Source organism: Eucalyptus grandis, chromosome 3 (genome assembly GCF_016545825.1).
Source record: "Eucalyptus grandis isolate ANBG69807.140 chromosome 3, ASM1654582v1, whole genome shotgun sequence".
NCBI classification, from domain to species: Eukaryota; Viridiplantae; Streptophyta; class Magnoliopsida; order Myrtales; family Myrtaceae; genus Eucalyptus; species Eucalyptus grandis.
Genome location: NC_052614.1, coordinates 68,477,885 through 68,491,613, shown reverse-complemented (window position 1 = coordinate 68,491,613; position 13,729 = coordinate 68,477,885). Strand labels below are relative to the sequence as shown.

The following is a 13,729-nucleotide window of genomic DNA, read 5'->3' as shown; positions in this document are numbered from 1 at the left end:
GGTATATGGAGTTACTGATGCAGATTCAATTTTGAGGGAGGTTGATGGAAATAAAATCACTGTAGGCGGCAAAAGCAGTGAAGCAGAAGAATCAGAAGATGCAAAGAGCATCAATGCAGCTGCTGCTATGCACGATGTTGTTGCGGAAGAATCCGAGACCATGGTGGAAACAGAGAAACTGCACGATGTTAAGGCAGGCTGTCGAGAACGGCAGTGCACTTATCTTGATTAGTAATTCATTGGATGTTGACACTGCTTACCAAAGGGCGGTTGCTTTTGCAAAGACTGCTCCACCTGGCCCCATTTTCAGGCACCCACCTAGGAGAGCTGTGTCCAAGAAGATTGTGAAGGAAGAAGATGGAAATGTAGATGCCGAAGGCGAACCTTCTTCTACACTTACGGAGAGAGGAAACAAGTAGAGAGATACAAAAATTCAAAGGAAAAAAGAGTTGGATGAACACCGCTTGTATGTATCACCACTAGGAAGCTTGAGGGTTGATGAACTCGCCAAGTTGTTGGCATGAGTTTTAATGCTTGTTGACATTTCATGGGGATGCATGTATCAGCTTCTCCACAAAATTTTGTCAATGCGATTGATGTTAATCTGTTGATTGATGTTAATCTGTTGATTCTTGACGCCATGGTCTCTTTTCTCAAAAGCAATTTGTTACTTCGCTCTTTTCCGTTTACCCTTTCACTAGCGAATTGAAATATAACGCACTTTTCTTTTCAAGTGAACACTTGATCAAATGAGACGTTTAACTTTCCTGCCTAATTAGCTTTACACTCATTATGAGACGTTTAACTTTCCTGCCTCATTAGCTTTACACTCATCATCATCAAGGAGTATGGAGGACAGTGTGGCTTAAGGAGAGATTGCACAATGCTTTGCCAGAGGTGATGGCAATGCGTGAAGCGAAAGGGGCGACTAATGAGTATCGGTGCCGATCCTGATTCTTAAAATCTCTTTTTCTAGTCAAAAGATTTACGAGGAGAATGTAGATTGAAGCATTCCAGTCTGTACTCAATCTAAATAACGGATTTTCATGACTCCAGTGATCACTTCATGGAACTAAGCATATAAAATTTGCATGCACCAAAAAAAAAAAAAAATTTACACGCACCTAGTTTAAAATAAACTTGGCATCCAAACCTGATACCTCATTTTTTTTTTTTATTTCTTATCCAACAACCATTTTTGAAATAAACTTCAGCAACTCTTTTTTTTTTCTTTAAAACTTTCGAAAATAAATTCATATGTGCTTCCGTACTCAAAGCACTCAAAATTAAATGCTAAGGTCCTATAAAAGATTTATATGCTGACATCATCTGACCTCAATAGGTTAGATCTTCTGGTTCTTGTAATACTGATTTTAGCATCCGCTGGACAAAGGTTAACTAGCAGGTGGTCATTCTTTTTCTGCCTCCTTAATGTTTCCTCCTAAAATATGTTCTTTGCCTGCTCCATGATACATAAGACTGCTGTGATGGGAGTGACGAATACGGTGACAAAGTGAAGTGCCTGAATACATGTCGGGTTTGCAGTCACATTAAAGCAATAAAATCAAAAGAGTTGAGAAAAAGTACTTCTGCATCTATATAACCATTAGCCACCTTGCTTTCAGCATCAACAATAGGTTCAGATATACAATTGACTCTTTCTCATTTGCCGGTGTTAAAAACTCATCTTTCTCTTCCACAGCGTGCTATACAGAACAACAAATGTCCAGATTCTTGGAATCATGTTGACTACAGAGAATCAATTGCGTGTACTGCATGATTAAACTTTTGATGACTTGCCGTAATTCCCTTATCTTGGACTCCAGTTGATAGATGATCATGTTCTGCTGCCAAATCTTCTTCCAAATCCTATCGAAAGTGGACACATGTAAAGAACTGGGAGGAAGTTTATTGCATAGGAAGTTAACATACTAATATGCATCCAGAACTTTGTAAGCATGGCTTACTATTAGGGAAAAAAAGAAAAAGAAAGGCTTGAGCTTCCCTCATCCTCTCTGCAGACAAAGAAGGCGTGTCTGAATTCTTCATCTGCTTCAACTTCAATTCTTCCTGGTATTGCTTCATGCGCTTCTCTTGCTTCATTTTGCCAGGCCCTTTTCCATGAAATTTACGGGAAAGCAATCGGAAAGCTTCCTTTGGGGTTAACTGTTGCAAAACATTCAAAACAAGAAGATTGGCATAAAAACATCAAAGTAATGAATTGGCGTTTCTTTGTCAGACGCAAAAGAAATTATAATGGACAATTTAGTATTACAAGGCTTTATGATTAATATCTTTTTTCCGTTGAAAACTTACTATTTGGCCAAATTCATCTGTCCTTTCAATGCGGATCTCTTTCTGTCCATCATCTGCAATGCCTACGAGCTTGCTTTTCTTCTTATCCATGTTTCTACCACCCCACTCAACAGTTCCTTTAAGTGTTCCCCATTCCTTAAGAGCTGATAGTTTCCATCTTAGACAAGCTTGTTCTAGTAAGATACCTGGCCTCATTGAGTACAGCCAGAACCCCTTTTTGACGAGCAAATACTTCTGCTGCTGCCTTTTTCCCAGCTTCGACACCTAAGAATTTCAGTCGCACATCGGGGCCAAGAAAAAAGACAGCCAGTTGGATGAATTGATTTGATTTCTTGACTCAGAGAGGCCACACATATTCTCAACAGCAACAAGCCCAAAACATATAGCAATCATCTAATTTAAATAAGAATTATAAGGTAAACTATTTACCAGGTTGATGATAGGCATGAATATTAACTAATGAGGCGTATATCTCAATTGCTCGCTCATACAATGCTATAAGAGCCCCCACTGATCTAGGGGTCACTTCTTCAACAGTGACTGTTATAGACTCACGATCATTGGCATATAGAGCATAGCCCGTTCCCTACAGAAGTTCACCATATCTAAAAGGGATCAATTGCAGAAAACAACCGAGTGACTATAAGTAAATCATCCACTGAACTCATGTCTCCTTTCCAAGAGAAGTGTGAGATCTTAAACTTCAGAAACAATAGACATAAGAACTTCGACTATTGCTAGAATCTTCTTAAAGGTAAATATTAGTAGCTCTTATTGTAAACTAACTTGAAGCATTCCAAACAGATAGTCACCACAGGTAACACTAGGTTCAAGCTCCCAATCATGACCAGGTGGTCTCTCACAAAGCACTTCAATGAATGTTACGGAGAAGTTGTGCACACCCTCTCTCAGCTGTTGTTTGTAGCTATATGGAAATTAGACAATAACATGCATCAGGAATAATCACGTCACCAGCATGTAAAAGTAATAGTGGCATTACTTTATCAAAAATAACTTACGCATGCTGATCTGGGCTTCCTTTATTCCCATAAACAGTAAGCCCTTGATTGACCTGTGAAATGAACAATTTGAGATTTAACATTTTGGAAACTAGAGATGGAGATGGAACTCCTTACTTTCACCAAAAATTAAACACATACCCGATTGCCATCCAAATCAAATTGTTGCAGATACCAACTGAATAACAGAAGGCTGTCTTTGTAAGGAAGAATTACCATGTCCTGACAGCAGCAATTTAAATAGTGAAACAATTGTCAATGACTGCAAACTGAAAGGGAAAAAAACAACAATTCAGAAGACACTCTCATTCAAATATAACACCTTAGATCCTACACCATCAGAAGCCCAATACCAACATAAAGCAAGCAATGCAGCAGGGTTGTTCTTCACCTGGAAAAGAAAAAAGTAGGACTACAAAAGGCAAGAACCATCCTTTGATCAGTGTCAGTAGAGAAGCCACTCAGACAGCTACGGAAAACTACCAATAGTTCTTATGTTGTAACTTCTTCTTCTTTTGTGTGTGTTTTCGTTTTTTTTTTTTTTTTTTTCGTTTTTGTTTTTTGCACTGAAGGGGGTGATAGCGACTGCACATCAGGTATTATGGCTTTTGGTCACTCAAAGTTATTATATGCTTCATTTTAGAAGTAAAATTATCCAAGAATCCAAACATCTATGATTTAAGGTTCAGCATTCAGTACTATTAAATTCTCAAAATGAGCCAGTCACTTTCAAGTTGGAAGTTATGTCTTCTACCAACTTCATTTCTTTAAAGTCAAAGCTAAAGCCAAAAACTCAAACCCATTAGCCTAGAGAATTCTTCATGGTCGTACTTCAGTTTTGCTCTTCCTCCGAACTCAGTAGGAAGGTTCTCCTCATCAAAGAATGATCTCATGAGCTCGACACTGTCGTTGTTCTTCAGGTACACAAACTTAACCTTTTGAAAAGTCTTAGCATCCAAGAAGTACTTCACAACCTGCGCCAAAAAATGTGAAGCGTCAGTCTTGGATCAGGAGAATTCTCGTAACTTGGATTTAAAAAGAGGAGGAAATACATCCTCTCATATTAACAGCACAACGAAGTGAGAGAATAAGGAGTCTCGGGATATTAGCCTTCAAAATGATGGATTTAAAGCATTTCTACAACTGTAACAGCATCTCATGCACAGATAAATGATGTACCAAGCCAAAGATGAAACAAGAGCCAAGAGCAATGCAAAAAGAGACGGGCATGGCATGAGAGAGCAGGCAAACTTTAAAATGGGACTAATCTATGTTGTTCTATTCTTTGCTGGCCGCTGGACTACGAGATAAGTTGAATATGGCCTCTTGGTGGTGCACCAAAAAAGTAGTGTCTGCTAGTGTATCTCTACCAGGAATTGGACCAACTAATGACTGCCTCAAGAGTGTTTGATAGAATATTGAATTCATATCAACACAGTTGTTTGACACTTGGCACAAGAGAATTGGCACCAAGCGAGCAAGCCACGGCCGTGCCATAGAATCTTAGGAGCTCGTTCCCATCAGCCAAACAGCAGGGGTGCTTCTTGGATAACTTGCTGGCTCTGATCTTGACCATCTCTCAATATTCTTTGAACCGGGCGAGGGTCCTTTGCATGTTGTGGACTTTCAAGACCCTCTCAATCTGTTCACAACTGCTGTGCTCAGACTTCAACCAGCTCGTTTGGCAGATTATTTCCACTATCCTTTTGGATGAATCTCCATCACTTAGTTCAGTTACTGGAAAAAGAAAAAGTTGCAATGACATTAATCAAATTGACAGTTCAGTCTAAGAATTTCCATCCTCAGATAAGCTAAAAACCAGAAGTTCAATCCCCAGTTCGTTCAGGCTACTCCAAAATTAAACAAACGATTTTATATTTATCTAGACCAGAGAATGAGAAACTGCTAAGGCAATGCAGAAACAGATATGATCATGTGGTTCAAGGTAAGATGTTATTTTACCAGCATGTTTGGAGAGATGATGAGCTTCAACAGCATCCAACTTCTTGAATTGCTCCCCGCACTTGTGGCAGATGAGAACCGAAGATCCTGAATGAGCATCAGGGCCCACCATAGTCCTGGACTTTGGGAAACCACTGCTTCTGGAACCACCAGACGTGGCCGAACTCCCTTCAATCTTCCTTGAGGGAGTACTCATCGACCTTGGGAAACTGTAACTGCTTGGAACCATGTACTGGCCTCGAGGACCAGGCGTTCCGGGATGAAGTGTCCCGACGAAAGTCGACGAAGTCGAATCACTCCCGCTGTAATTCCTGCCGACTTTGCCTCCGATGCCCATGATCTGCAAAAAGGGGTACAGATAAGGGGGTGTATTGACGGTAAAGTATTATCTGCAAAAAGGGCCACTTCATGGTTTCTCATGGCCAGAAAAACTACTGACTTAGGTCAACCACATGGTCAGCCATGGAAATCAGATAAATATGAGCAATCGATCAAGGAGATACACTCTGCGAAATGTCCAGTCCTTACAAGCGCTGCAATTTTGAAATCTTAATTACCTTAGATTCAAACTGCAGCGAGTCATCTTCCTCACTGTGGTGAGAGTTACTCCATCGACGAAACATGGTGCCTGAAGCCACAAAAATTGAAGCAATTAATAATATATCTTTAAAGAACTATTGATGGCCTACTATAGAAGTAACAATTCACACCATATAAGAACATGTACAGATATTCAAAAGACTAGGAATGAGAGCATATTTCCTATAGGTAAAACAGACGGGAAAATAAATTACAGAGGCAAATGGAGCCTTCGCTCTCTAGTTTTTAACAGAACAAAAAGGAAGGGCAAGTGAACTAAGCCCTTAATTTTAAGGAAAGAACAACCTAATAATTGAGCAATGTAGATGTATTGCAATTCAACCACATTGATGCTATAGTACAAAAAGTAAAGCCATTATATAGGATAGGCGGCACTGCAACATCAATCATCAATAGTGTCACTGTGCTTGAAGCTGTAAGACAATTGCAGCTCTCCCGAAGGAAACATGCTCTCAAATTCTTAATTTGCGAGATATTCATGAACTAGAACCAATGTACACATTGCATACGCGTATCCAGACAGATTAAAAAAAAGAAATTTCCCAAGAAAGCACTAGAAATGCTACAAGAAAAATACCAAATTTGTCTCCATCGCCGTACTATCGGAAGCTTCTGTTCTATCAGCATTCTGGTTCTCCACATCAATCACGACTCCATCGGAATCATCGTCCTCAGAATCATCAGCCACAATTTCCCAATCAGCGCTACGCACGCTCTCCGCCAAAGGAGCGTCCTCTTCGCCCTCTCCATTAACCACAATCGACGGCGGCCTATCCAGCGAAGCCTTCTTGACCTGCGGCCTCCTGCTCCTAGAACTAGTAGTCATCCACACACGAAACAAAAAGAAAAAAAAAAATGAGAATCCCGAACACGCACCATGGAAACCGAGGAAAACAGCCAGCTAGCGGAGCACCTGAGGCCGCGCTGCCGCATCTTGAAGGAGGCGGGGAGAAGCCGGCGGCGAGGGGCCGGGGAAGCGAAGGTCCGCGGTTCGTCGATTGCTCGCGGTCTTCTCGTCCGTGCGGTGGTTCGTCGGTCGGAAAGAGGGAATGCAGAGAGAGAGAGAGAAGGGGTCGCGGTCCTCTCGCCGGTCCGGTGCGGTGGTTCGTCGGTTGCTGGCCGTGGTTCGCCGGTCGGAAAGAAGGAGGGCACAGAGAGACTGGGAGTCGCGTCCTGTTCGTCGGAGAGAGAGGGAGGGTAGAGTGAGAGGCGCGAAGAAAGAGAAGAAGAAGAAGAAACCCTCGCTCGGTCCGAAATTTTTTAAAATGGCGCCTGATTTTCTCCTCAGTCTGACCAGATTGTGGGTCCCACGCCGAGCCGAACCGAGCCGAGCCAAGCGAGTCTTTTCATTTTCCAGCGGATCCCCCAGGACAGGTGTCGAAAGCTGAGTGGAATGTGCGCGCCATGTCAGCGGATGACGTGGCGTGCACGAACCACTGAATATTTTCTCCATTTTATGACTTATTTTTCAATTGGTCATTTTGCCAACTCTACCAAAAAGTGACGAGCAATGCGATAACACCATGACATCACATGCAAGCCCACGTAGTAATTAATCGCACTAGTATAGAACTTCTTATGAGCAAGCTAACTCCCATACCTTGAGCGAACCTAACAAATTGTAGACAATCAAAAAACTACGAGAAAGACTATTTCTCCAAATTTGCTGCCAAATATCAGTTTAGATACTGAATGGAGTGTACCTCAAGGCCAGTGAGGATTATCAGCTTGTGCCCACACAAAAAAGAAGCAGAGCACTTTACCAAAAAAAAAAAGAAGCAGAGCAAAATAAAACATCAAGAGATGGATGGAGAATGAATAAAAAATGATTCTAAAGTTTAATCGAACAAGAGTAACCCAGTTGTTAATCGTCTAATTTCACCAGGAGCTGATTGTTCTTGGATGAGAAGCCTCATGTGAGAATGTGCCCAGCATCCATAAGCGCTTCAAGATACAGGCACGGACATTCCAGCAAGCCATGTATGAAGTGGACGAAGTTAGGCTCTTGCTCGCACGAGACAGCACTGGGCTAGAGATGTTGTCATTGGGTTTGCAATGGAAGATGGCTCTGATTTTGGACTTCGAAGGCGATGGATCAGCAACTATTAATTCAGCAATCTAAACAGGTCTGACTTAAGTAAACAGGAAGCAATTCCGGTGGGATAGTGTTTTCACACTGGTGTGGACAATGATTAAAACTCAGCATCGTTGGGTCGTTTTGGTTTGACAAAATGATCCGTGGACAAGGGAGAACAGAGGCAAAACCAGCCCCTGGAATAAATGAGATGCACCAAACCAAGAAAAACTGGTGTCCTTGGACGGGAAATAGAGCCTATATGTTGATGGAGCAATGAAGAGGAGCTACAGACGATAGAACCAAGATCTCCAGAAAAATGGATTCTCAAACGAGCTGAAGAGAGGAGTGGGGCTCGGCTTCGTTTTCTCGAAAATCTGGACCAGCTTCATCCAAATTAGAAAAGATAGTCTCGAATCCGCTCGACAAGGGGAACATTACGATTTGACAAACTCTGGCTAGCGACATGGAAACAGAGCATAAGAGAGGATAGTAAGGCTGAGGCGGCGCTCTCGATGAACTGGAGGTGAGCTTCCAGTTATGAGCTGAGTAGTGACCTCAAACTGGAGGGAGGAACAGCGGTGGAGTGAGGAAGAAGCCGAGCTCCTCCTGTTGGCCACAGTTTTGGCCAAATGGAATGCAGGAGGAGAGAGAGAGAGAGAGAGAGAGATGGACCTCCATCGTCGGTGGCTCCATAAAGAAGAGAGCCACCAGATCGAGTCTTCGTCTTCTTCTATCGGTTCGTGGATGAATGGCCAGATGCCGATGAGGTAGAGACGATGAAGTCGATGGGAGCGGAGCCGCTACGCGAGAGCTCCAATTGGAAGGAGATGGAGATGACAACGATGGAAATGGGAGAAATCGGGGGAGCTCTTGAATTCAATCCGATAGAGAGACCAAATCCCCTATATCCGATCCTCTATTGCCCGTTTGTTTTACCTTTTTATGGAGATGCTTGTCCCCGAAGAGATGACGATCCCGATGAAGAACTTCCGAGAGCATTTTTTTCAATAGAGCAACAAGAGAGCTCCTCTATCATTGAAAATCAAATTGGGACGTTCGCATTGACGGGCAATGAGGCTTCTGTTGGTCAATATTTTGATTGACGGGCTCAAGGTCTCAGATATTATAATGCTTCTAGTTCATTAATTAATTTTCTTTATATCAAAGGACATTCATTTTTAAGAAAAATTGAAACTTACGGTGAAATAGTAAGAACTTGTTTAATTTTGAGCAAAATTTTAGAGTTAATAGGCTTTCACTTTTTTTTTAAAAGGAAAATCACCCAAGAAGACTATTTTCATTTTTTTTTTTTTTGAGGAATTCTAATTTTTTATTTTTTTATAATTTTGGATTTTTTTAGGAATTTTCGAATTTTCCATATATATTTTAAAATTTTTGTGAAACTTTTTTACTAAAAAGCCCAGAAAATAGAGACTCGGACCGGGCTTTAGGCGCCGTTTAGGCTTTGACACTAAATCCATTTTCAATAACTCAAGCCCGATCTAAAAGAAAGTTAAGCCCAAATCATCAATAGCCCACCAAAGTTTCTATTAGAACAGACGAAACCCAAACAGACCATCACCAGAGTTGTGCCCCACTCTCTTCGCTTCAACTCAAACCCAAACAACTTACTAATCTTATAACGGAACTAAGCCCAGACTCACTCAAAATACCCTTACGTCTTTTTTGCTATTTTAGTCCAAATTAGCCCATTTACCCTCTTATTTTTTAATTCTCCTCTCTATTCTCTAAAGCCTTCTCACGTCTTCTTCCCACTTGGCTTACCCCGAGACAAACTCAGCACACACCAAAAACGCATGACCGAAATCTACTACCCGAGGATTACAACAATCAACGGTCCTCACGCTAACACATCATAATCTTTACTAAACACCCGCACCACCAGCTGTGATTGCCACCGTGGGCGAATACCATCAACATTGCTGCTTGTTGGACGCTGTCCTTTTACTGCAACTTGACGAAACGAACAAAAACCGGAGGACATTGACAAAAGAGAAACATGTGTAAATAGACTCAATACGTTTCATGAGTGATCAGCAATGTTATTTCGACTCCAGCATAGCTCTCACATGGCATTCGAACATAAGACTCAAGAAAACAATGAACCCAGAAACGGAATGAACCATATGCTAACTTGGTTCGGACATTTCAACGAGCACATCATGAGTAGCAAGTGGGGAAGAAAACATTGACCAGTTCGGAGCTCGAGCGCACACCTAAACTCAAAAGAAATCAACAAGCAACGTTCTCATTAAACAAAAACCAACTCATTCAGGTCTGGCACGAGCAAGAGATAAAGAAATGGAGTCAACACTCACCTCACTCGAGAGAGGATAGATCAAGTAGGGTAAAGAGGTTTGCAGAATTAGGTTCAACCGTGGGGGTCCCTACCTGGCTCGGAGACGGCGACTAGAAGCGCATGGATTCTCGCCTTGCCAGCTGCCCCGACTAAACATCCTTCCTTAGAGTTGCACACGATGTCCTCACTTTGTCCTGTTTCCTCTCAGTGTTGTGCTTCCTCCGTGCTCTTTTGTCGCACATGTGGAGAGAGGGGGAAGGAGGAAAAGACAAGGGTTGGCCCAAGCGAAGAGGAGGAAGGGAAAGGAAAAAGGAGGACGGGCCGGTCTCGCTTTTTTTGTTTTCCTTTTTCCTTTAAAATAAAAATAATAGTTTTAATTAATTTTTTTAGTACTAGTAATGCAAATGTTCCTAATGTTTGTATGTGATACAATTTAATGAATATTAAATTCTGAAACAAATCAATATCCTAATATTCACATTAGTAGGACAAGGAATATAATAGGAACACCGTGGGGGTCAACCATTCAAATGCAGTCAAGATTCAAATGCTCATAATCCTATAAAACAAAAGTTCTCCATTGTTTCATCGTATTTTTCCATCATAAAATGCTTAGAAGAATATTCTCAACTTAGGGAAACGACGGTATAAGTTTACGAACAAGCTTGACTAGAACAAACTGGTAATGCGAGTTTACATAGAGAAAAAGAACCACCCCAAAGAACGCTACCACATATGATCCTGCAAAGCTCCACAAGAAGGCTTCTCTCCAAGAGTCATCCTCCCTAGTATGATTAACAAATGGCAGTGTATTTGGTCCATCACATCTTGTTAATGGTAGTCCACAAAGAAGAGGGTTACCTTCATAACATTCTTCACCAAAAGTTCCAAATTGATTTTTTTGGTCTGGTGTCTTTCCAGACAAGTTGTTGTAAGCCACTCTAAAATTTGACAAGGTGTAGATCTCTATTAGTTGTGGAGGGATGGGACCACTTAAGTTGTTGTAGGACAGGTCCAAGCTCTCTATGTTATTTAAATTGGAAAACGTTTTTGGGATTGATCCCGTCAAATGATTGTGTGACAAGTTCAATGCTCGAAGTTCACTCAAGTAGCCGACCACTGGAGGAATAAAGCCTCTCAAATTGTTCCGCGAGAGATCCATTCCCGACATGAGTTCTAGAATGTTACCTTTATACGATTCCAACCTCCTCTTTGTCATGAACTCTACTTTTTCTAATATCATGAAAACATTCCCTATTATAGGGTTCACGCTGAAGACACCACATAAGTCTATAGTTGGCTCATCGTTTCCAAATCTCACATCTTTCAAACAAGAAGGGATTTGTCCAGAAAGATTATTATTGGAGAGATCCAATATGCTCATATTTTTCAACAGACATAGATCCCGAGGGATTAAACCTTCAAAATTATTTCCTTGTAGCAAAAGAAACTTTAGGTTCCGAAGTGAACCGATCCAGTTGGGGACCTCACCTGACAATGCATTGTGTCTTAAATCCAATGTGACAATCGATGAACCTCCAAGAAGAAACTCAGGAAAATGCCCAACAAGCATGTCATTTGCTAAATGCAAGAACCTCATATATGTAACATTGGCACAAGGGGGTATACTCGGCCCAAGCTTATTACTTGAAAGGTCTAAAACATAGAGAAACTTTATGTTGCAGAAACTCAATGGTACAGGACCTTCCAATAAATTACTCGACAGCATGAGCACTAGCAAGTTTTCAAAAACTGCAATCGAATTGGGAAGCGTTCCAGATAGAAAATTATTACTTACATCCAAAGCTTCCAATAAGGAGCTATTCAATATTCCGGGTGATATGTCCCCTGTGAAATTATTGCTAGCTAGATCCAAAATTCTCAAATTCATCAAATTAAAATTCCTCGGTAGCATTTGGCCTTGCAAATTGTTGCCTGACAATTTCAACGTACGAAGGCCCGTACAATTTTTAGCTAGTGTCTCCGGTATCTCTCCCGTGAATCCATTATTCGACAAGTCCAATGCAAGCAATTGGCTCATATTGCCCATTGAGGGAGGTATTCTACCTTTCAGTAAGTTGTTCGACATGTTGAAAATGTTCAATTTTGGGAGGATAGTACCAATCCAAGAGGGAAGCTCTCCATCAATAATATTAGCAGACACATCTAAGCACCACATGCTAACAAGATTCAAATTGGAAGGCAAATAAAAAGCACCTGACAAATGGTTGCCATTGAGTTCCAACGATCTTAGGTTAACATTGTTGTCCAATAGCCAAATTGGGAAATTTCCTATCATTCCATTGTCGTTGAGTTCAAGCGTTCTCAAGGCATACTGCTCTTTCAAAAAGCTGGGAATTATGCCATTTGCGTCTTTGTTGAGCACACAGTTTGATAATATAAACTCCTTTAGTTGAAATGAAGGAAACCAAGTGGGTTCTTCTGTATTGACTTCCAGACGATGCCGGTTGTCGTGTAGGTACAATTCCTCAAGGTTTGAATTATTGGCTAGGGAAGCAAGCGAAAGTGAGCCTTCAAAAGCATTCCAAGAGAAGTCAATAGATTCAAGTGACTTGAGATTAGAGAGCAAACATGAAGGAATGTCCCCGCTAAAATTGTTATTTCCGACAATAAGCACACGGAGTGAGGTCATATTGCAAAAGCATGACGGAAGAGGACCCCATAATCCATTTCCATCAATATTCAGCTCTTCAAGATTCCTCAATCCGCACAAGCCTGAAGTAGACGTTGCAACTATGAGTATCATCACTAAATAGAAAATTTTGATAAGATGGAGCTCTATAGTTGAATCACATTAGCACAATGCTTCATTTCCCCTATTCTTTACACTACATTAATAGAACGAAAAAAGAAGAAACTTAATTACTTTTGGAGTTTGACAAATTTTAATCAGATTGGAAATCAAGTCTAAAGTTGATATTAATACTAGATTTAAGGATTAATTTCATTGTAGTTTTTGAAACTTTATTGCTAAAAGGATTCGATGTGATCCTCCATTAAGTGCAGTGTGAGATCATGTGCTTTTCTTGTTCCTTTTATTCATTATTATTATTATTATTATTATTATTATTATTATTATTATTATTATTATTATTATTATTATTATTATTTGTGCGTATGCTCTCAACATTTTTAATGGTGCTAACTTTCTCCTTTTTATTTTCCCTTCTTCTTCTCCACCCTTCCACTTCCATGTCCTCTGCAGCAACTCACCATCGCCACCCCCTCTCCTCCACTACCATTTGCACCATCATCCCAGCTCGCTATGCATACTGCCAGCTCACTTTCCCGTCATGAGGCCATACTTCATATCTGAAGTCATAATGGCTTATGTCGAAGGTCGTGCACGGTTCTTGCTGTAGTGATTTTGACTTTGGTGGTGGTAATTAGCGACTGAGCTTTATGGTGTCATGA

General features: G+C 40.9%; 3 protein-coding genes across 3 annotated transcripts; all 3 read right to left on the bottom strand.

The window, feature by feature from the left end:
* Positions 1-1,573: 1,573 nt before the first annotated feature.
* Positions 1,574-9,023, bottom strand: LOC104447774 (glucose-6-phosphate isomerase). Its single transcript, XM_039310474.1, has 14 exons — positions 8,911-9,023; positions 6,811-7,070; positions 6,475-6,712; positions 5,855-5,925; positions 5,298-5,637; positions 4,706-5,072; positions 4,135-4,309; positions 3,658-3,726; positions 3,477-3,557; positions 3,336-3,388; positions 3,103-3,241; positions 2,317-2,580; positions 2,000-2,166; positions 1,574-1,692 (listed from the first exon to the last, which is right to left on the bottom strand). Exons 9-14 carry the CDS (start codon positions 3,552-3,554, stop codon positions 1,596-1,598), a joined length of 798 nt encoding a protein of 265 aa, XP_039166408.1. The 5' UTR covers positions 3,555-3,557; positions 3,658-3,726; positions 4,135-4,309; positions 4,706-5,072; positions 5,298-5,637; positions 5,855-5,925; positions 6,475-6,712; positions 6,811-7,070; positions 8,911-9,023; the 3' UTR covers positions 1,574-1,595.
* On the bottom strand, positions 4,115-6,723 carry LOC120285961. The gene is made up of 5 exons (XM_039309956.1): positions 6,498-6,723; positions 5,855-5,925; positions 5,298-5,637; positions 4,969-5,072; positions 4,115-4,309 (listed from the first exon to the last, which is right to left on the bottom strand). The coding sequence occupies exons 1-5, from the start codon at positions 6,721-6,723 to the stop codon at positions 4,115-4,117; spliced, it is 936 nt and encodes a 311-aa protein (XP_039165890.1).
* A 1,902-nt stretch (positions 9,024-10,925) lies between the features above and the next one.
* Positions 10,926-13,061, bottom strand: LOC104451099 (receptor-like protein 13). Its single transcript, XM_039309955.1, has one exon. It carries the CDS (start codon positions 13,059-13,061, stop codon positions 10,926-10,928), a length of 2,136 nt encoding a protein of 711 aa, XP_039165889.1.
* Positions 13,062-13,729: the final 668 nt, after the last annotated feature.